The following is a 24,853-nucleotide window of genomic DNA, read 5'->3' on the forward strand; positions in this document are numbered from 1 at the left end:
CTGTAACGTTTTTTTGTTCCGACGCTTCCGGCTTTTTGCCACAATGAAAGTCTATGGGCGCCGGAATGCGCCGGATCCAGAAAAAGACGGATCCAGCCACCGGATCCGTTTTTTTTAAGTCTGCGCATGCTCAGATCCAATTGGCCAGCCCCCAAGAAACAGATATAACCTGCTAGACGGATCCGGCAGAAAAACGGATCTGTTTCTACAGTTCTCCAAAATTTACGCCGGATCCGTTTTTTCTAAAAATAGCCGGATCCTGCCTGACGGCAAAAAACTGATGTGTGAAAGTAGCCTAAGGCTATGTGCACACACTGCAGATTCACCTGCGGGTTTTTTCCCACGGAACCGCAGGTAAAGTGACCTGCGGTTTTGCCCTGCGGTTTCACACCTCTACTATGTTAAAGGTGTGAAACCGCAGCAGAAATAATTGACATGCTGCGGAAAAAGAACCGCAGCAAAACCGCAGCGTGAGCACAGCGGTTTTGAAAACCCATAGGCTAACATGGTAAAGTACCATGTCTGCGGAACTGCTGCGGTTCCGCAGGGCCAAAACCGCAGCAGAACCGCAGCAAAAACCGCAGCGTGTGCACATAGCCTAACAGTAGATTATGCAGTTGCTTTTTAAGCGTTTTTTCGCCTTTCTCTAAAATAATTCCAAATGTTTTTTTTTTCTGCTTATAAAGTTGTATACTTTCTTTCTGCAGCTGTCACTATAATGTGGTTAGTGTGACCTTTCCCAAAACTCCCAAGCTTTTTCCTTGCTCCTCTTGTTAAGTCATGCAAAAAAAAAAGGAATGAGAGACATTCTGCAGAATCCCACTTTACTATGCCCTGGCAATGAGAATGGGGTGGTTTTTGGAGTGCACAGCTGTATAATGGAGTAGCTGGATGTCACTGGTGATAGATTTGCCATTTGCATGTCCCGGCCCACCATCCAGCCAGTCCTCCCCCCATCATCTCTGCTGTATTCTCAGCAATCTAGCATTCACTCAAAGTAGTAGGAGACACAAAATCCTCCAAGCCTGCTTTTTACTCTGTGCACTCACTATGCTGGATTGCCTGGTGGTCCTGCTACATGAAGGAGGATTTCTGAGGACTTCTTACCACTCTAGGGTGGGGGGTGGTGCACCCTGCAGGGACACTTATCAAGTATAGGAGCTGCAATATTGGAATTTTGGGATTTTTTTTTTTTTTGTGCAGAGCAGAAGGGAGCCCCAGCAAAAAAAAATAAAATAAAAAAAAAAATCTACTGCTGGTTCCCATGACCAACATGCCTCTTGCCTTTTGGCTACTGGGATTACTTATATTACTACAAGACATCTTGAATGTGACACCAGCAGCAGGTCCCAAACTTCACCCAAGGCAAGGTAACTACCGGTGTATGAGAGAGCATGAATGGTGATTGTGATTGTGCCAGATTCCTATTTTAAAGGCAATTATTGTAACTTTTCCTTATGCTTTGGCTTGTGTTACAGCTAAGCTCCTCCAGAGACTGGGTGACTATGAGATAGTGACTCCCACCAGAGTGAATGAGTTTGGAGAAGTTTACCCCAACAATATGCACTTCAAAAGGAAAAAGCGAAACGTCAGCCCCTCCGCAGAACCCGACCCCTGGGTTAACGCCACCACGCATTATAGACTTTCAGCTTTTGGACAGAATTTTTTATTTAACCTCAGCGCCAATTCTGGATTCATTGCGCCGGCGTTAACCGTGAGCCTCTACGGGAAACCGGAGAAGGACGCGAGCGATCGCTACAATCACGACAGCGATTTTGGGCATTGCTTCTACACTGGACATGTGAATACGAGGGCCGAGCAGATCGCAGTCATCAGTTTGTGCTCAGGAATGGTGAGTCTTCCGTCATGCCAATGGGATGGAGGCGGTGTGTAAGGGTAGAGATGTAGCAGAGCTGAGTGGGTGATCTGTGAGTTTAGCTTAGCCAAAGTTTTTGCAACAGTTCAATAAGCCTCTGTCTATAGGTATGTGTGTGTTTCTGCACGGGGCTGAAAGTGTTAACTGGGGTTTGCCTTGACTAAACTTTTAGTAAAAGTTGCATAACCACTCATATACAGTATCTACTGTATGTACCAATGTCTAGATAGACTGACTGACAGCTAGATATTGGATGGGTGGATAGACAGATATGGGTAGATAGATTGATGGACAGATAAGAGATATATACTGGATGGATAGATAATAGATATTGGATGGATAGATAATAGATATTTTATGGATGGATAGATAAGAAAGAGATATATATATATATATTGGATGGATAGATTGATGGACAGATAATAGATAGATATTGGATGGATAGATAATAGATATTGGTTGGCTAGATATTGATACATAGACGTGTGTTTATGCAACTTTTGCTACATTGTTATTATTTATTTGCAGTTATTTGCTCTTCATTAATATTTTGGCATCAGATTTAATTGACTTATGACTTGTGCTTTGAAACTGTTAAACTGTAAAGCGCTGCGGAATATGTTGGCTCTAAATAAAGATTATTATTATTTTGCAAAAAAAAAAATTATTGCGAATAAGGCTCATAAGTAGATATTGGCATCCTGAGGAAGAGTGCTAGTAGTTATAGTATCACTTCAGTTTAGGAGGTGGTGTAAGGAGGGGGGATTCTTTCTCCTGCTGGTGTCACTAGGGGCATGCTGCACATTCACACAGTGCTGGCCAAAGGGACTGGTGCCCTCACAGGGAAAACTGGGATTTGGTGATGTCATACTGATAGGAGGGAAACAGGGGGCTGGACACTCATTGTAGGGGGGTGGGTGGGTGTCAGTGTCTGCTGCTAGAATACATGGGAGTTTGCAGACTTCTGGGACGTTTAAGGTGGAGCTGCTGTGCCCTCTGCGAATGCTAATGATTCTGCAAAACCTGAGAAGTTTTGTAAAAAGTTTTCAAAGTTGCTTAGCTGTTGTAAAAGTTTTGCAATGTTGTAAAAACACTAGACAAATGCAATAATATTACAAATACAATCATGTAAATATTGACGCCATTACCGTAGGGGTAAAGTTACAATGTTGCTCTTATTGATACCATGTCGGATACTTTTATAGACTTCAGTTATTTGATCTGATTAGAGATTATTCTAGTGAATTTTGATGATGACGACGAAATAATAGGAGATGATCAAGTAACGCCCCGGGAACTATCATAGGACGTATTTTAATACATTAATCATAATGTGATCAAAGATGATGAAAATACAGCAAGAGATACATAGACGATTACTTTTTGTCTATGACCAGCTGGACATGGGTATCCGAAAATCTTCACGCGCCAGACTGGCTAACTTGATCCTTAAAATCTATTTCGTCCATCCTAGTGGGAATACTTACCAGCAGATGTTGTGTGAAATCCAGAATTCCCTTAAAGCACAAAACGCTTTGGAAATCTTCATCCTCGCGTAAGGAAACAACATGGTACCGAAGATGATCAATAGTTTCCACGGGAGTTAACTTTTCCAGCAATTCTGGATAACACAGGTCCTGAAACCCAGTCCTTCGCCACACTGCTCCCCAGTCTGGCTCAGCACTGGGCTGTTGTTGTCATTTGTTTGGTAGGTGGAGTCGACATCACTGGAGTTTCATTTAAGGGAGTCGGGAAGAATTTTTTCCCAAAGTTTCAACGTGCGATTAAAAAAAATCATCTAAAAGTTTATTTCTTTGATTTTTTTTTTTTTTTTTTTTTTTTTTTTTTTTATATAAGAGTTCTATATGATGGCAGTTTTTGTGAAAATCAGATTGATTTCGGACTTAAGGGAGAGGATGTAATTTAACAATACCGCCTTAAGTGGTATACATTTAAAAAAAAAAAAGTCATAGGGATATGTGGGCTGTCTGGTAAAAAGAAATAAACTTTACAAGATGGGTTTAGTTTGCAAATGGAGGATTATGTTATGATTTTAACGTTATAATAGTTTTAGCATTCATTTTCGCGTACTCTTAAACATTGCGATTTGTATCAGCGTACGTTGCACGGAACAGGGTTCTTCACGTCGTACAATGTATGCAAAAATACGTTTTCAAAGTGGACGTGGGTTCAGCTGTCTTGTAGAACCGTTATCATTTTTTGTGCGTCCGTGCCTTTAAAGGAGTTACCTGGTCTAAAAGCCCCCTCAACCTGCAAGAAAACTGTTAAACTGTGCCTATACTCTCATGATTAAATCTCAAAGTGTCTATAGTGATATCATGAAGCCGCGTCCTCCGTTGGCTGGTGTGCTTTCAGTTTTTTTCCATAGTAATGTCACAGCCATCATATCAGCCATGTATTTATATAGTGCCATCATATTCCACAGCGCTTTACAAACATTCTCTGCTGTCCCCATTGGGGCTCACAATCTAAATTCCCTATCAGTATCTCTCCGGCGTGTGGAGTGAAACCTACGCAACATGGGGAGAATAATAATAATAATCTTTATATAGCGCCAACATATTCCGCAGCGCTTTATGAGTTTAACAGTTTCAAAACACAAATCATAAGTAACAACGTTAACAATACAATAATTAAAGCAAAAATTAGACGACCCTGCTCGTGAGAGCTTACAATCTACAATGAGGTGGGAGAGATACAGAGTACAGGGGTGTATTTACCATGATGGTCCAGCCATCTTGAGGGACTGAGGGATGGATGGAGATAGTGAATGGGCTACACGCGCACACTTACGCATAAAATGACTTTGATTAGTGAACTTGATAGGCCACTCTGAACAAATGCGTTTTGAGGGAGCGCCTAAAATGGTGCAAATTGTGGCTGGTTCTAATTTCTTGGGGTAGAGCATTCCAGAGGATTGGCGCAGCACTGGAGAAGTCTTGGAGTCGGGAGTGGGAGGTGTGGATTAGTGCAGAGGTTAGTCGAAAGTCGTTTGCAGAGCGCAGCGGTCGGTTAGGCCGATAGACAGAAATGAGGGAGGAGATGTAGGGGGGTGCTGCACTGTGGAGAGCTTTGTGGTTGAGAACAAGTACTTTGAATTGTATCCTATAATAAATGGGCAGCCAGTATAACAATTGGTGAAGAGCGGACGCGTCCGAGTACCGATTAGCCTGATGGCTAATGACCCTGGCTTCTGCATTAAGTATAGACTGGAGAGGGGAAAGTTGAGTAACGGGGAGGCCAATTAATAGAGCGTTACAGTAGTCCAGGCGGGAATGGATCAAGGTGACAGTGAGGGTTTTTGTTGTTTCCATAGTGAGAAAAGGGCAGATTCTGGAGATGTTCTTTAGGTGTAAGTGGCAAGAGCTTGTATATGGGATGTGATGTTGGGAGAACATAAAGACTCCCAACAGATGTTGTTCTTCATGGGATATGAACCCACTGAGCCACTGTGCTGCCTGATGAGCAGAGGAAGTGATATAACATTACTATAGACAACATAATCTTATACATAAATATTAACTGTTGCATTTTTTAGACACAAAATGGGCCTGTGGGATATTAAAACAAAATAGAACACATACAGTTGTGCTCTTAAGTTTACATACTCTGGCAGAATTTTTGCTTTCTTGGCCTTTTTTCAGAAAATATGAATGATAACACCAAAACTTTTTCTCCACTCTTGGTTAGTGGTTGGGTGAAGCCATTTATTGTCAAACTACTGTGTTTTCTCTTTTTAAATCATAATGACAACCCAAAACATCCGAATGGCCCTGATCATAAGTTCACATACCCTGGTGATTTTGGCCTGATAACATGCACAGAAGTTGACACAAATGGGTTTGACTGGCTACTAAAGGTAACATCCTCACCTGTGACCTGTTTGCTTGTAATCAGTGTGTGTGCATAAAAGCAAAGTGAGTTTCTGGGCTCCAGACAGACTCTTGCATCTTTCATCCAGCCACTGACGTTTCTGGATTGTGAGTCGTGGGGAAAGCAAAAGAATTGCCAATGGATCTATGGGAAAAGGTAGTTGAACTGTAAAAAACAGGAAAGGGATACAAAAAGATACCCAAGGAATTGATAATGCCAGTCAACAGCATTCAAACTGATTAACAAATGGAAAATCAGGGGCTCAGGGGCTCTGTAAAAACAAAACCACAATCAGGCAGACCAACAAAAATTTTGTCCATAACTACCAGTAAAATTGTTTGGGATGCAAAGAAAAACCCACAAATAACTTCAGCTGAAATAATGGACTCTCTGAAAACTAGTGGTGTGGCTGTTTCAAGATGCACAATAAGGAGGCACTTGAAGAATAATTGGCTGCATGGTTGAGTCACCAGAAGAAAGCCATTAAGGCACAAATGCCACACAGTATCTCACCTACAATAGTAAAACAGCACAGAGACAAGCCTCAAGACTTCTGGAACAAGGTAATTTGGAGTGATGAGACCAAAATTAAACTTTTTGGCCATAACCATAAACGTTACATTTGGAGAGAGGTCACCAAGGCCTATGATGAAAGGAACACCACTCCTACTGTAAAGCACGGAGGTGGATCACTGATGTTTTGGGGATAACTTTGGAAAGGAGGGCCACAGAAGAAAAAGAAAAAAACGTTCCTGAGTTTTTGGAGGAGATACTCAGTTTAAATATAAAAAATATAATATAAAAATATTTAAAAAAATCAGTGAAAGGTTCTCTTTAATTATCTTTAAAAAATAAAATGTGGAGGAATAAACATGTAACCCACCTGATCAATTTATTAAAAATCATTCTACATGATTATTGACCCAGGTAAACATCTAAGGTGACCTTTAAATGAATGTCGATCGACATATTATGTCGGCGCTCTTTAAGACTCTACTAAATTAGGTCAAAACTTCGATTAATTTTATGACTTACAAAATTTATGTAAACCACATTCCTAGGCGTTAATTATATCTATGATGCCAGTATTGCCAGGCCAGAATTCTTTCAGTTCTCACCATATGATCCAAGCGAACTTCTGAACAATACAGACAGTAAAATACAAGAGCAGCGCTCTTCAGAAGAGTCAAGATAACGCAGGACTGAAAAAAGAAATGAAGAACTTCTCAAGATATGACATGGATCTATGATCTCAGCCTACTTACTGCCTCCCTCCCCCAACATGTACTTTAACCTTGACGGGCAAGTAGATTTTACAATAACACTTGACAAAAAAAGTAAAGCTTGAGCTCTTACCCTAGAAACTTTGTGGATAACAATAATGATCAGTTGTCTAAGAGGTGGTACAAAAACTGGGGCCAGAATCCCAAAATAAACTCATAAAAGATTGATACTTGTGTTATCTCTTTTGTTTAAAAAAACTAAAAAATAAATAAGGACCTCAGAACACATCTCAAAGTTATTTTGGTTTCACATGCCGAAATGGAATAATAGAGATGTCGCCAAATACAATCCAATGGCGCGCATCAACTTTTGACTGCATACTCCAGCTTGGCCAGAGATTTAACTTGAAATTCCCAGGGCCCCAACTTACCATTTATTACAACCATTTACTCCACGAATGTCTAATGAGGCCTTTGGGTTTCTTTAGGAACCAGAACCCTGGTGTCCCTTTTTAACTTTATAAAACTGTGCCCCTGAGCTTGACCAGTGATGGTCAATAAAATTTTAATGATTGTTGGGATCATTTATTAATGTTGGCACTCTCAAATGCTAGGAGATCCGATCTTTACACACTCATGATACTCAACACTCCAGTTCTTCCTTAGAAGAAAACTAGATGAGCAGATATGACACAGATTCCAACAACTGTTTGCACATCTGCCTATACTCAAACCTCCCAATGTCATCCATAGTTCTCACTGAAGATCATTCAAGTATGGTGGAAAAAATTATGGTGATTAAAGGTTACCATCCACGTTGGGCAAAAATCAGGAGAACCTTCCATGTTGACTCCTCGAACCTGTAGTCAAGTTCTCAAGTTAACTGAAATAATATTAAAGTCTACACCTTCAGAGCCAATGGTTGGTCAGACCACCATATGTAAAAGTTCATGCATCGACCGCTTCATCCTCTGTTCAGATTAGCCTTATGTCCGGTCACTGTATTTTTGAGAATGAGAAGAATGACATGGTTTACAGTGGTGTTCTTGCTATCAAAAACAACTGATCCTTTAGAGAAACCTGATGAACTGGACCCCATTGGACCTCAATGGAAGTAATGTGAACAGTGCTGTTAAAAAAAAATGGGTAAGATGTACCCTTTATGGCCCGGTCAAGAGTGGAAGCCATGACGTCGGTGGGAATAAACCTATAGTGAGTTCATTAATTGATCATGACCAATGTAGGTTGTCCAGGATGAGAACTGACCATTAGTGTTATGGTTTTCATGGTGTAATCTAAGTCTGACACCGAACAACAGTTATGTTCAACTTTATTTTTGTGGCTTCCATATATATCATGATCAAATTGTACCCAATGGCTGTGAACGAAGTGAAGCGTTAATTACTTGTTCGGCTAATTGAGTTTGTAAAATTAATCACGGCGTTCTTCCAAATATAAATGCATGAGTGCTAATAAAGAAATGTTCTGTTCCTGCTGTTTAAGAATATTCCGAATGAGTGGAAATGGTGAGGGAGAAATTCTTAAATAGGATTTAAGAGCCTAGTAGCCTCCTGTGGAGATCTCGTGCTCATGTAAACATTTGCACTAGGAAGTTCTCAATATTCACTCCACTGAATTTAACCCAAGGAAAGATCTTCTTACCCTATGCCTATTGACATAGGAAGAATTCTGCCTATTACATATGTATATAAGGATTTAATTTACATTCCAAAAATAAGAGATGTGTGATCTAGTAGTGCCCCAAAATTTGGATCCATAATATCGTACAGCCAGACTATGGTGTGCAACAATCAATACAATTACCCCACTTGCCTTCAAAATAATTACTTTCAATCTGATGGCTATATTTAAAGTAGACTAAGGACGAAACTACACATTAGATAGCTGTCTACTGAAAGATTGTTTGTCCGACAGCCATCTCAGCCCACTCTTCCATACACAGAAGCACGGCTGAGATAAGAAAGCTGTAGACCATCAGTTGAACCAGTTGATATTGTCAAGTTCGGCCTACATGAGTCTAATGTGTATGGCCATCCTAAGACTACACAGTACAAGAAATTACCAGACCAGTCAGTGCTCCAGAATTAGTAAATGTGCCCTGTGAAGTAGTTACTGATGTCACAGGTAGGAGTCACTGTGTGTTCTCCCCAGGATGTGTATGGAGGCGTATGAAGGCCATAGGAGTGCATGGCAATCACGGGCTTAGCGGTGACTGCAATGCAGACTAGAAATAGTAAAAATAAGTGTAGTCTTGGACATGCTAGTGTCCAAGGCAGATGTAGGGAAAACCTGCTCTGGGATGTTGTGTTGTGAAACAGACTGCAGGATGGTAGTCATGCAGTCCGTTGCATTCCAGGCCAGGGTTTTCATGTGACTGGAGGCCACAGGTTTCTTTGTTAAAAGCCATGCAGGAAAGGGTTTGGGTGTGTCAGGTGTAATGTCAGTCTGGTGTTTGGTGGGAGTGCAGAGCAGGAGGCCCTGCAAAGCACTAGCTGTGTGTGAAGCGACACAGGCAAGCGGAGCCGAACAACCAAGGCAGCTGAAAGGTCTGGCACCCACAGCATACACAGCGATGCAGGCAACAGGTCAAAGGTGGACTGGCGTGTTTAGTGCCTGCAAACTGGAGGATATGGTTCCCGGCTGCGATCCGGAGGATATCATGGACTGTGTTTTGCTGTGAGTAAAGAGACATTGACACGGCAGTGCAGTCACCCATGGCAACTGGTCAAAGGGAGGTCCAGCGTGTTTAGTGATTGTGTGGCACCCCTGAGGCTCAGTCGCCACAGAGGTACTGCACCTCCTCCTGACGTGTGGTGCCCCACCATCCAGGTAAGGTGGAAACACCTGACCACACTCCAACACCTGCACCCCACACCACAAAGTAGTGTAGCAAAGCACCTTCGGCGGCTCCCTGCTTGGAGTGTAGCAAAGCACCCCTTGGTTGTTCCCTGCTTGGAACACGAAACGTGCTGGGAGGTGGGTGGAGTTTAGTTTGCACCAAAAGAGCGGGAAGAGTTGAGTCAGTCAGTCAGTCTTACACTCAGTCAGTGAGTGAGGATGTAGAAGGACAGAATGTGAGACAGAGAAGATCCCCGGGAGAGGGATGGAAGAAGGAAGTGCTGCAGCAGGACACAGTGATCTGGGTCTGCTGGCACAGGAAAGAGACAGAGAAAGGAAGCTTGATTCTCCATTGGGAAGAGGGATTAGCACGGAACGTGAGGAGAATAAGAGAACAAGGACCAGGGTTAGAGGAGAACCCTTTTCAAGTTCTAAGCGCAAGGCCGGGGTCCAGTCCCCGAGGTTGTATGGATACTAATGGTCCTGCAGCAGACACCGGAGGAATAGAAGTAGTGACCACTTTATTCCCACACAAGACTTGGGGGCACAACAGCAACATATTAGTGAGCCGGGACTTAGTAGCAAGGAGTCCCCGAAGCAGGCTACAGCTGTCTGCCGTACAAGTAGAGTTCATAGAACATCTGAAAGGAGGAACTCCAGTGTAACTCAGTACTAGGAGTACTTCACTCAAAGGCACTATAAGAGGAGACGTTCAGAAACGGCACATATGTTGGCGGAGTGTTGGAAAGGAGTATTCCATCTGGCCTGGAGATTGACTGAGTCCCTGACCCGGAGGACATGGCACGGAGGCGGGCACCTGTTTGTACAACAGACTGTGAGTAAAGCTTTGGAACTGCATGCCCTGGTGTCCTCCACTTATTCCTGCGCCAACCTGCCCAGCACTGCTGCATCCCTTGCACCTGACACTACACCATCTAAGTGTCACTTCACCTACACTGCCCTGGGACTACAGCCCTGCCTGTGGAGGGCTATAACATCACTGCTGCACCACACCATCTGTCCCAGAGGATCTGTCTGCAGTGTCGGCTTACATCTCTATTGCCGAATACCACCGGTGGCGTCACAAATCACTTATAGACTTTCACTACCATAAGCACACTGAACATTCTGCTTTTTACAATGGGCGCCCAGGGCCACGGGCCGGGTCCCAGCTGCCGTGACATCTCCCATTGAAGCTCATCGGGCCCGGTACCGAGTACCCCCACAGCCCTGGGTGTGAGGGCGTCCCAATTGTAGTATAAAGGATGTCGTGTAGTATGTAGTGCTGTGAAATGCATATAATATTAGTATCCACTTGTGTGTGAATTGGATATTTAATGCCGTGAAGTTTAAGTTTAAGTGAAGTAATGCATTAAATAGATTTTGTGTTTGAACTTTGTGGGTCACTGCCTCCTCACTGCATTCATGTGCTGCCTCAGCACTACAGCCCCATCAAGGTCAAAGGTTATCAAACCTTAGCTCTGGCTACTGTGGTTGCTCATTATTGTTTGTCGGAAGAGGAGTGACGATGGGTTCTAGATGCAATAACAATAAACCATTGCATAAAAGGGACTTGCCATCTTAATTTTCCATTGCTAACCAATGGTTCTGCTCCCTGGTGGACAAAGAGGGCCCCTGTGCAAGAAAAATATATGAGCCCTTTGAAGCTCATCGTAATGCACAATTCCTTCTGTTTTGGAGGTGGAAATCGGCCGCCTTTCTTTCCTCTTAGGCCAATGTACAGTTGCACGAATGATATGTCCGAACTTGGTTCTGCTGTATAGATCAGCGTGCCACATTTCCAGTAAGGCTATGTGCACACGCTGCGGTTTTTGCTGCGGATCCGCTGTGGTTTTGGCCGCTGCGGATCTGCAGCAGTTCTGCAGACAGTGTACAGTAGCATGTAAATCTATGGGATTTACAATCTGCTGTGCACATGCTGTGGATTTTTAACTGCGGAAAAGCTGCGGTTTTGAATCCGCAGAAAGAAATGACATTTGCTGTGGTTTACCATCTCCTCCATTGTAGAGGTGATAAACCGCAGGGCAAAGCCGCAGACCAATCCGCAGCGTGTGCACATAGCCTTATATTGCTTTGCATTGGACCTGTTGCGACATTGTTGAGAAATCTTCATTTCATTGTTTTGACAGATGTAACTCGGCAAACTTCAGTGCATAGAACTTTTGATGGACGGATAGTAGCACAATGAGGTATACACAGTGTGTGGTGTGCTAAATCTCTCCTATAAATGTAGTGTGCAAAGATGGATGTTACAGAGATGTGTCTGCCAATGTTTCAGAAACTGATCATTCACCAGAATCTGTCTCTTATGTCAATCAATTAGTGGAGGGCATTGCTGGGCAGAGTTAAGAGCAGAAGAGACCCAGACTGCAAGTGCACCTACAGTATATGCCCACCAGTGCACATGGATCACCTCCAGGGCTGTGGGGTTACTCTGTACCGGGCCGGTGTCTTACAGCGATGTGCAGAGGCGTATCTAGGCTTTCTGGCACCCGGGGCAAGAATTTGGTTCGCCCCCCCCCAAGTACCCCAAGTACTGTACATATGTGACTTGCACAGTTAGTCATGTACCCACGAGCTGCTCTCCCTAATCCTCTCAATGATCAGTAAAAAACTGAAAGCAGGAAGAGAAGCTCGTTGTCACAGGACCATAACTATGAAAATCTCATATGAGTGAAGTGTCTATGTGATGGCACTGGAACCTGCAGAGCTGAATCCTGACATTGCAACTTCTGAATTCTCACAACTAATGCACTGCACACTTTTAGGATTCTCCCTTGCCGATATACAGTCATGTCAGCACAAGTATGTGATACTTCTGGCCACACTCCGACTAGACGTGCCCGGCCTCGCTCTGTTCATTTTCATTGAGTGAGGCCACACACGTCTAGTCAGCATGTGACCGCATGGATGTAAATTACCGGCACGAGAGAATCCTGACAGCGTTCAGTGAGCACTGTGAGAATTCAGAAGTCTGCAGTCACATAGAATGACTGCAGACTCAGCACAAACCTGGACAACCCCTTTAATGTTCCTAACAAATAAAAACATGAGAATTAGTCAGTATCACAAATATTTACATCCAGGTACCTTATAGATGACGTCGTCTCTGTAGTCGGTCTCCTTTTCTTCTTCTTGTCCAGACCCCATGATGAGTTTTCTCATCCACAGCTGTCTCTGTAGATGTCCATCTTCTCCGGTCTTCTGCAGCAAATCTCCACATGATCCCCTTAAAGATAGAAGTGTCATTATAATGCTCCTAAATAAAAATGTCTGCAATATACTGTCCATCACACTATTCCCCCTCCTCATACCGTCTCCTCTAACATCCCCTCTGTTCACCATACTGTCTCATATATTTACCCCCTCACTCTCTATACTGTCTGCTCACACATACCCCTGACTCCCCATACTGTGTCTGCACGCATCCCATCACCCTCACTCCCCATACTGTGTCCACGTACATTAACCCGTTCGCTCCCCATACTGTCTGCACCCATCCCCCATACTGTTTCCTCATACATACTCTTCATTTTGTGTCCTCAAATCTCCTCACACACATTAAATAAACCCCCATCCCCACTCAAAATGCCTCACACATATTAAATAACCCCCCCATCCCCACTCCAAAACCCTCACACATAATAAATAACCCCCCATCCCCACTCCAAATCCCTCACACACATTAAATAACCCCCCATCCCCACTCCAAATCCCTCACACACATTAAATAACCCCCATCCCACTCCAAATCCCCCACACATTAAATAACCCCCCATCCCCACTGCAGATCCCTCACACATATTAAATAACCCCCCATCCTCACTTCAAATCCCTCACACATATGAAATAACCCCCCATCCCCACTCCAAATCCCTCCACACATTAAATAACCCCCATCCCTACTCCAAATCCCTCACACACATTAAATAACCCCCCATTCCCACTCCAAATCCCTCACACACATTAAATATCCCCCATCCCCACTCCAAATCTCCCCACACATTAAATAACCCCCCATCCCCACTGCAGATCCCTCACACACATTAAATAACCCCCCATCCCCACTCCAAATCCCTCACACACATTAAATAACCCCCCAACCCCACTCCAAATCCCCACACACATTATGTACCCCCACTCCAAATCCCCACACACATTAACCCCATCCCCACTCCAAATCCCCCCACACATTAAGTATCCCCATCCCCACACATTAACCCCCATCCCCACTCATTAACCCCCTTCCCCACATTCCCCACATTAACACCCCCCATCTTCGGTGTCTTCAGCTCCACAGTGGAGCACTTACCACCATCGCTGCATTAGGCGGCCCGACCGCGCCCCCTGCTGGCTGCACCCGGGGCAACTGCCCCGGCTGCCCCCCCCCAGATACGCCCCTGGTGATGTGTCACGGTGGTGACCCAGTCCGTGGCCCTGGGCATCCAATGTAGAATAGGTGGAATGAAGCTGAATAAAGTTTATAGGTAGATAATTCGTGACGCCACCTGTGGTACTCGGCAATGAAGGTGTTAAGCCGACGCTGCGGTGCAGATCCTCTGTGACAGATGGTATAAGGCAGCAAAGATGGAATAGCTCTCCACAGGTAGAGCTGTAGTCCCAGGGCAGTAGTAGAAGGTGTTGAGGTAGATGGTGTAGTGTTAGGCACAGAGATGTAGCAGTGCGGAGTGGGTTGGTGCAGGAAGAAGGCAATGACACAGCTGAGTGCAGTTCTAATTCTTTTACTCACGTTTCTGGCACAGACAGGTGCCCGCTTCAGTGCCGCAGCCTCCAGGTCAGGGACTCAGCCAACTCCCACGCAGATGGAATTAACCCTTCCAGCCACCCTTTTGTGTACCTTTTCTGAACGTCTCCTTTCTAGTGCTAATCTGAAGTACTTGTAGTTCTGAATTACACTTAAGTTCCTCATTCTTGATGTTACTTATAACTCCACTCGTATGACGGGCAGCTGTAGCCTGCTTCGGGGACTCCTTATAATTATGTCCCGGCTCACACACGGTGCTGCTGCGTCTTTGAGTCTTTGGTGGGAATAAAGTGGTCACAATTTCTATTCCTTTGGTTTCTGCTGCAGGATCATTAGTATCACACACAGCCTCGGATACCGGCGCCCGGCCTTGGCGCATTAAACTTAGGAAAGGGCTCTGCTCTAGCCCCAATCCCAGTCTCTCTCCTCCTCACGTTCCGTTCTTATCTATCTTCCTTCTGAACAACTGATCCTTCTTTCTTCCTCTTTCCTTGCTAACAGCTCCAGCTTACAGAAGGCTGCTGCATCTATATCCTTTCCCTCCATCCCGTGGGGGAACTCCGACTGCAAAGAGGTCTTCTCCCTGCTTCCCCCTGCGGGGGACTAACTTCCTGTCAGCTTTCCCCGTTAGTGTTTCTAAGCTCCACCAACCACCCAGCACTCTTCATGAACCAAAGCAGCTGCCATAAAGGGTGCTCTGCTGTTCTAAGGTGTCTGTGCTGGATGTAGGTGCTGGAGTCTGGTCAGGTGTTACCATCTTACCTGGGGAGTGGGTACTACACCTCAGGAGGATGTGCAGTACCTCTGTGGGGACTGAACCCTCAGGGGCGCCACACACATGCAGCTAAGTTACAGGTAAACCAATAGCTCCACAGATACGGACCAGATAAGCTTCAGTCAAATTGAGGCACACTCAGCTACTCATGAGAACCATTTGTTTACAATAGAAATTGAAGCTAACAGGTTCCCTTTAAAGCCGCGTTTCGCAGATTCTGGTCCTCACGGGCCCACCAACAGGTAATGTTTTAAGGATTTTCTTAGTATTCCACAGGTGATAGAATTATTATCAAGGCATAAGTCATTGCTCTAGGTTTTCCCATCTGTGCAATACTGGGGAAATCCCAAAAGCATGATCTGTCGGGAGTCCCTGAGGTCCAAAGTTAGCGAATCACTGATTTAAATAACACCTGCATTTTCTGTTGACATATCAGATTAAGCTGTTACTATTTTTGGTGATTACAAGACTTGCATCCTGCTTTTCTTTTCCACCATTTTCCCCTCTGCAGGCTCTTCTTCTAATTTTCAGTTGTGTCTGGGCTACTGGGTGGTGACTGTTATGAATGAGTCACCGGAGGAGGAAAAAACAAAAATACAAGCTAAGTCCAGAAAACCGGAGAGGTTGGTAGCTAGCGGATTGCAGAACCCTGATCCTATTCACAACAACTAACAGTAGCCGTGGGGTGTTCCTACGGTGGTCCTAGACACCTCGTTCACAGCTGGAGAACTAAATAAACCTAAAGAAAGAAAGGGGAAATCTAAACTGCCCCAGAGCAGACCCCAAAGCAATAGACAGCCCCCAACATGTATTGTCGGTGAAAACAGATGAAAACACAGACAGAAAGACAGGCTGAGCAAACGATGGGGCCCTCACTAACTAGATAGGTCAGGAAAAAAAAGCAACTGTCTGCAATCACGCAAAAACCCTGCCAAAAAATAATGTCCAACACGTCTGATAGGGAAAAAGGCCCTGAAGTCACTAGACTTCAAAATCACTATATCAGCACTCAGGTATATTCTGAAAACAGAGCAAAGAGATCAACTGATCAGAGACAAAAATGGAGCTCAGCCAGTCCCAACCAGGGCTGGCTGAACACATACACTAAGTAAACCAGACAAAATCTCATGGAACAATAGCAGAGCAAAAACTTAGCTTTAGTAGACAGGACTAAACTGGAGGCCAGAGCTCAGAGCAGAGAGGAACACCAGCAACCCAGCAGGGCGTCGGCGGCCTTATATCCACTCAGAGATTCCGGATGTCCAATCACACTCCACCTGTTCAGATGACAGGTTTTTCCCATCCAAATCAATTTCACTACCTCCTTTCACCAGCAGAGGGAGTTCATCGGACATCAAAGGTGATGGAGAAAATGAGCTCATAACAGGTGACTAACCACTGGTACACAGAGACAATGAGGGATTCCTGCTCCTCGATCTTTCATGTAACATCAGCATAGTGGACATTATACAGCTGTTCTGAGCAATGTAGCTGTGAATCCAGCTCAGAAGTAAGATAAAACACTTATGAGGACATCCATGTTAACAATTTGTTGTATTATCACATTTTAGAATTTAAAATGTTTTTGTTTTTTTATTGTTTTGTGATATAAAGTAAATATTGTTACCGCTGCTTTTGAGTAATTATTTCTACCCAGGGGTGCACTAGCGCAAAGGGGTTCATAAAAAAAAACCACTGATGTTGAACCTACGGCTTTTACCCATTTATCCCGTCATATCACACCACCCCACAAAGCTCTACATCTGTTGTTAGAGTGAAGGGCTGGACTTTCTAGGTATTTCGCATATTTACTATCACAGTATATTATTATGGGTTGAGAATGTCCTTTACATCCCAGAACGAAGAAGGATTTTGCTACTTTGCTGTGAGCCCTGAGCAGCTGCGTACAGGGCATATTTGGTATGTCCGCCCTTCTAGGTACAATAATTTTCACCTAAAACAATAGCTTGGTTGTGTGACCTTGTATCTAAATAATATCATACCGGGGTCATGGTCAGTTCAGAAATGGCCCACGTTAGAGAGCAGGGAAGGAGTTGGCAAATACAGCTGCAGAGTTTATTCATTAACTGCAGAAGTGATTGTTTGAATCTTAATGGGGTTGTCCAGTGGACGCGGCCTCGCTCCATACACTTGCGCACACTAGACGGGCTCTGTCCGGGAGTATGTATCACATCACCACCGTACCCGGCTCAGAAACTGGCGAAGTGTGAGCACTGGGGGGGATTCATAAGTCTGTCGTGACACAGAGTGATTGCAGACTTATCAATTTACACCGGACAACTCCTTTTTAATGAATCAGATGTGTCTGACAAGTGGTGTGCGCCTCGCCACAAATCTTACTCCAGTCCGTGACTGGAGTAATATTTCTGACTTTATGTAACGACCCAGCCCGTTTTGAATTAGGCAACCTGTGACGACATAACCCCGGTCCATCTCACCCCACCCCTGCCCATTTTTCAGGAGTTGGGAGAAACTGGTGTGAAAACGTCAACAATTTTGAGACTTTTCAAAGCAATTTGCGCCACAATTCTAGAAAAATTTATTTGATGAATTGGGACCTATGTTTGCAATAGTTTAATAATCCCCATTTAAGGAGTGTTCAAAGAACCCTCAGTATTAGAGTGGTGGAGTCTGACCCTCCACGATCAGCTGGCAGGTGATTTTCATCGTTGTTTAACAGGAACAGCGCCGTACATTCAATAGTGTTTGCGTTAGGTATAGCAGTTAAGCTGCATTTACTAGAAGAAACTGCGGTACCAGGCACAGTCACTTCCAAATATGCATTTTCAGCCAGTCAGCTACCCTAAAAAGCCTCTTAAGGGCATCATCAGGGAACTTGCATCTATTGCTGGAGCAGAGAACTGCGGGGAAAAAAGCACTAGAAGACTTAGTGCAAATCCGTCTTAGCCATTTATTTAAGCGAGAGCCTTGGAATATTAAATCTTACATTTTCAGAATGGTTATCCATAGTTTTTGTTGGGTATAACAGCAGCTGATTCTCAACAGATCTGATCTCTATTGCATTCCTTACTTTGGATTGTAGTAACCATCTTACAGATGTCTGTTACAAAAAAAAATACAGAATTAAGAAATAATAGAGGGAAGGTCCTCATTCCCAAGGTGTTGACTTCATCTGTTTTCCTAAGAAGCTATAGAAAGCATCTAACCCTGTGGAGGATCCAAGAAATCCATGAATTACTTGGAACATCCCTCTTATTTCAATAATACATTGTAGTGCTTCATTTCTCCTGCGGGGGTGCTGCAGAGAATTTGAACACTTGAAAATGGATTCTATACAGCTGATTGCTGGATGGTCACGTCAGCAGATAAAATCCCCCTCCCTGTAGGGTTGCGCTCCTCTATTATCCAAAGAAGCTAAAGACAGCATTCAGCACTCTGGAGATCCCAAGAAATCCATGCATTACTTTGACATCCCTATTATTTCAATAATACAGTGTAATGCTTCATTTCTCCTGCGGGGGTGCCACAGAGAATTTGAACACTTGCGGCTGGATTCTTTACAGCTGATCGCTGGAGGTCACAGCAGCAGGTAAATTCCTCCCTTCCTATAGGGTTGCGCTCATCTATTATCCAAAGAAGCTAAAGACAGCATTCAGCACTCTGGAGATCCCAAGAAATCCATGTATGGCTTAGACATCCCTCTTACTTCCAATGCGTCATTTTGCTTCTGTTAGTGCTAAAGGGCATTTGAACACTTGTGGCTGGATTCTGTATAGATTACCACTGATCACTGGAGGTCACAGCAGCAGGAAACCCTGTGATCATCGTCTCTTCTCACTCTATGGCCTTGTAAAGGTGGCAAATCCATTTATAGGACCAAAACAATTAACAGTACACTGGGGCTTGCTAAGTGCCTTGGGGTGAAGCTGCTGGTAGTAGATAGTAAGTGCTGGCAGTTCTTTGATGACCTCTGCCGTGCTGTGACTTCATCACAGACCCAGGGGCGGACACTGACAGCTTTGGGCCCCTGTGTAAGAAATGTGTCTGGGCTGCCTTACTTTTATGGCGACAAAGAGATATATATATAGCCACACACACATACATGTGTATATATATTACATAGTCTCCTTTATTGCTGTCCCTTATACAGTGCCCTCTCTTGTTAAGTACAGCACCATCCCTTATATATTGGATTATATAGAGCCGTTTTTTATTACATACCATCCTGTCTTGTTAGCTGTATAATGCAATGATGGCTGATGGAGCATGGGAAAGCGTCCTTTCTAATGGAGGAGCTGATGGACTAGTCATTTGGTCACCGGCTGCTCCATCAGCAGTCATTTTATATCTAAAAAAAGAGGGGACTATGTAATAAAAGAGGGCGCTGTGAATAACAAAATTAACAAGAATACATTTTGTAAGAGACAGCACTGTACATAACAGCAGAGGAAGCTATATAATAAGGGACGACACCATATATAACTAGAGAGGATGGAATGTAATAAGGGATGGTAATATACATGATAAAAGAAGAAACTACAGACATATGTTAAAGTTTGGGCACCCCTATTAATGTTAATCTTTTTTCTTTATAACAATTTTGTTTTTTGCAACAGCTATTTCAGTTTCATATATCTAATAACTGATGGACTCAGTTATATTTCTGGATTCAAATGAGGTTTATTGTACTAACAGAAAATGTGCAATCTGCATTTTAAAAAAATTTGACCGGTGCAAAAGTATGGGCACCTCAACATAAAAGTGACATTAATATTTCGTAGATCCTCCTTTTGCAAAAATAACAGCCTCTAGTCGCTTCCTGTAGCTATTAATGAGTTCCTGGATCCTGGATGAAGGTATTTGTGACCATTCCTGTTTACAAAACAATTCCAGTTCAGTTAAGTTTGATGGTCGCCGAGCATGGACAGCCCGCTTCAAATCAGCCCACAGATGTTCAATGATATTCAGGTCTGGGGACTGGGATGGCCGTTCCAGAACATTGTAATTGTTCCTCTGCATGAATGCCTGAGTAGATTTGGAGCGGTGTTTTGGATCATTGTCTTGCTGAAATATCCATCCCCTGCGTAACTTCAACTTCATCACTGATTCTTGCACATTATTGTCAAGAATCTGCTGATAATGAGTTGAATCCATGCGACCCTCAACTTTAACAAGATTCCCGGTGCCGGCATTGGCCACACAGCCCCAAAGCATGATGGAACCTCCACCAAATTTTACTGTGGGTAGCAATTGTTTTTCTTGGAATGCTGTGTTTTTTAGCCTCCACGCATAAAGCCTTTTTGTATGACCAAACAACTCAATGTTTGTTTCATCAGTCCACAGGACCTTCTTCCAAAATGTAACTGGCTTGTGCAAATGTTCTTTTGCATACCTCAGGCGACTCTGTTTGTGGCGTGCTTGCAGAAACGGTTTCTTTCGCATCACTCTCCCATACAGCTTCTCCTTGTGCAAAGTGCGCTGTATTGTTGACCGATGCACAGTGACACCATCTGCAGCAAGATGATGCTGCAGGTCTTTGGAGGTGGTCTGTGGATTGTCCTTGACTGTTCTCACCATTCTTCTTCTCTGCCTTTCTGATATTTTTCTTGGCCTGCCACTTCTGGGCTTAACAAGAACTGTACCTGTGTTCTTCCATTTCCTTACTATGTTCCTCACAGTGGAAACTGACAGGTTAAATCTCTGAGACAACTTTTTGTATCCTTCCCCTGAAAAGCGATGTTGAATAATCTTTGCTTTCAGATCATTTGAGAGTTGTTTTGAGGAGCCCATGATGCCACTCTTCATAGGAGAATCAAATAGGAGAACTACTTGCAAGTGGCCACCTTAAATACCTTTTCTCATGATTTGATACACCTGGCTATGAAGTTCAAAGCTCAACGAGGTTACAAAACCAATTTAGTGCTTCAGGAAGTCAGTAAAAAGTAGTTAGGAGTGTTCAAATCAAGAAAATGATAAGGGTGCCCATACTTTTGCACGGGTCAAATTTTGTTTAAATGCAGATTGCACATTTTCTGTTAGTACAATAAACCTCATTTGAATCCAGAAATATAACTGAGTCCATCAGTTATTAGATATATGAAACTGAAATAGCTGTTGCAAAAACCAAAATTGTTATAAAGAAAAAAGGTTAACATTAATAGGGGTGCCCAAACGTTAACATATGCCTGTATGTAACTAAGAATGGTGTTATACAGAATTAGTGCGTACACTATATACTAAGGGAAAGTGTTATACTAAATTAGTGAGTACACTATATACTAAGGGACTGTGTTATACTAAACTAGCTATGAACCTATTCTACGCCCGGGTGGCGGTCATTTTTATTGGTATATAGTCTCCCATCCTGGTATGTGCTAGCCCCTCTCCTATCCTGGTATGCATGGTACCCCTGATCCCTATCCTGGTATGTACGGTCCCCTCACCCCCAATCCTGGTATGCATGGCACCCCATTCCTCATCCGGGTATGCATGGTCCCCCTCACCCTCGAATCCTGGTATGCATGCTACCCCCTCATCCCTATCCTAGTATGCATGGTTCCCCCTCATCCCTATCCTGGTATGTATGGTCTCCTCACCCCCCAATCCTGGTATGCATGGTACCCCCTTATCCATATACTGGTATTCATGGTTCCCTCACCCCCCAATCCTGGTATGCATGGTCCCCTCATCCCCTATCCTGGTATACATGGCACCCCGTACCTACCAATCCTGGTATGCATGGATCCCTTCATCCCCCAATCCAGGTATGCATGGTCCCCCCTCATCCCTATCGTAGGGTGTATGGTACCCCTCTCCCCCCAATCCTGGTATGCATGGTCCCCTCTCCCCCCTTTCCTGGTATGCATGGTCCCCTCACCCCCAATCCTGGTATGCATGGTCCCCTCATCCCCAATCCTGGTATACATGGCACCCCGTACCTACCAATTCTGGTATGCATGGTCCCCTCATCCCCAATCCTGGTATGCATGGTCCCCTCATCCCCTATCCTGGTATACATGGCACCCCGTACCTACCAATCCTGGTATGCATGGGTCCCCTCATCCCCCAATCCTGGTATGCATGGTCCCCTAATCCTAGTATGCATGGTACCCCCTTATCAATATACTGGTATTCATGGTTCCCTCACCCTCCAATCCTGGTATGCATAGTCCTTTCACCCCCCCCCCAATCCTGGTATGCATGGTCCCCCCTCATCCCTATCGTAGGATGTATGGTACCCCCTCACCCCCCCAATCCTGGTATGCATGCTCCCCCTCATTGCCTATCCTGATATACATGGCACCCCGTTCCTACCAATCCTGGTATGCATGGTCCCCTCATCCCCCAATCCTGCTATGCATGGTCACCTCACCCCCCCCCTTTCGTGGTGTGCATGGTCCCCTCGCCCCCCCTTTTCGTGGTGTGCATGGTTCCCTCACCCCCCACTTTCGAGGTGTGCATGGTCCCCTCACCCCCCCTTTCGTGGTGTACATGGTCCCCTCACCCCCCTTTCGTGGTGTGCATGGTCCCCTCACCCCCCTTTCGTGGTGTACATGGTCCCCTCACCCCCCTTTCGTGGTGTGCATGGTCCCCTCACCCCCCTTTCGTGGTGTGCATGGTCCCCTCACCCCCCTTTCGTGGTGTGCATGCTATCTCTCACCACCCCTTTCCTGGTATGCATGCTATCTCTCCCCCCCCCTTTCCTGATATGAATGGTCCCCCTCACCCCTATTAAACTGCACACATACAAAAAAAACATTTATACTCGCCTTTCTTCCCTGTGCCCAGCGCTGTCCCGTTCTGCCGGAGGCCAGGGCAAGGAGTCTGGCGCCGGAGTATGCGCATGCCCATACCACGTTGTCCGGCGCCATATTGCTGAAGACCTGAAGACAAACTGCAAATGTGTCTACAGTAAAATGGCGCTGGATAGCGCTATGCGCATGCGCGATTCCCATGTGCACTCCTGCCCTGGTCTCTGGCTGAAGAGAAGCGCCGTGGCAACGCTCCTCCCGGTCAGGTAAGTATGGTGCCCGAGATCGTGGGATGCAGTGTGTATGCGTACCGCCATCTCTGGCGCCATACACACTCCTCTTAGCGCTGGATGCCTCATTCTGTCAGGAGCCAGACTTTGCAGGCACGTCGCGCTTGCGCAGTCTATAAAGGCTTTGGACAGCGTGACGCTTACAGCATTATATTATAGATTAGTGAGTACACTATATACTATGGGACTGTGCTAGACATAATAAGTATGTACACTATATACTAAGGGACTGTGCTAGACATAATAAGTGAGTACACTATATACTAAGGGACTGTGCTAGACATAATAAGTGAGTACACTATGTACTAAGGGACTGTGCTAGACATAATAAGTGAGTACACTATGTACTAAGGGACTGTGCTAGACATAATAAGTATGTACACTATATACTAAGGGACTGTGCTAGACATAATAAGTATGTACACTATATACTAAGGGACTGTGCTAGACATAATAAGTGAGTACACTATGTACTAAGGGACTGTGCTAGACATAATAAGTGAGTACACTATGTACTAAGGGACTGTGTTATACATAATAAGTACGTACACTGACAGACCACTGGAGCAGCCTACACTGGATTAATGAAGATGGCATCCATGCCCTGGAAAAAGTTTTGATTAATTATCTCTTTAAGGAGATCTTTAACAATTCCCCTTGTATGACTCCATCGTCGGTAACAGTCCTTCGGTATCAGTCATGCTCTCGCTCACGGCTGATAAGGGGAATGTGATGGTTCGTCTCCTAGCCAATAAAAATAACATGGTGAAATGAATGTGTCATAAAACGTTGCGCCGATCGCTCATTGGTCGTTGATTTATTTGTAAAATTTTTTACTTGTGCTTTTTATCTGCTATTTGTCAGCATTATAAACTAACCTCTTGGCTTCAGAGACAGAAATGGGATCCAAATGCACATTAAACAGAAGGGGGGGAAAAGTCCATAAACTTTAAGGAGTATTAAAAAATGAGAAAGAAAACTTTCTGGAGTAAACATTGCTATGTAAGTGGAATTTACCCACAAGTCTTTTCTCTGTGATTTTTCCCAGGAAGATTTAGCGGAATTCTTCCAAAATGTAATAATTTACTAGCATCGCTAAGGTAAATAAAGGATCTCTACGTTATCTTCCAGTTACCTTTAGGAGGTTTGAAAAGTGACAACTATTTCTCGAAGTCAGAAAAGTGCTAATTGTAGCGGTCACCCCACTTGGTAGGTTGTATATAGTAACAGTGGGAACAAGAGATTGCTTTATGTACAATTGGAGGCGCTATCTATTAAATGGAATTGGTCACCCACCAGGTTTTTTTGCTATGTAATCTGGGCGCAGCATAATGTAGGGTCTGAGACCCTGATTCTAGTGATGTGTCATTTACTAGTCTGCTTTGTGTAGTTTTGAGAAAACATTGTTTTATCTGCT

General features: G+C 44.2%; 1 protein-coding gene across 1 annotated transcript in view; it reads left to right on the top strand.

The window, feature by feature from the left end:
• The first annotated feature begins 800 nt into the window (after positions 1–800).
• The window catches only part of ADAMTS9 (ADAM metallopeptidase with thrombospondin type 1 motif 9), a 256,075-nt gene continuing 232,022 nt past the window's right edge, over positions 801–24,853 (top strand). The window contains exons 1-2 of the mRNA XM_073569764.1: positions 801–1,370; positions 1,479–1,852. Coding sequence (XP_073425865.1) covers positions 1,265–1,370; positions 1,479–1,852 — 480 coding nt within the window. The 5' untranslated portion in view covers positions 801–1,264. The remainder of the gene's footprint in view (positions 1,371–1,478; positions 1,853–24,853) is intronic.

Source organism: Dendrobates tinctorius, unplaced genomic scaffold, assembly GCF_039654945.1.
Source record: "Dendrobates tinctorius isolate UK_male_01 unplaced genomic scaffold, ASM3965494v1 ptg000027l, whole genome shotgun sequence".
Taxonomy (NCBI): domain Eukaryota; kingdom Metazoa; phylum Chordata; class Amphibia; order Anura; family Dendrobatidae; genus Dendrobates; species Dendrobates tinctorius.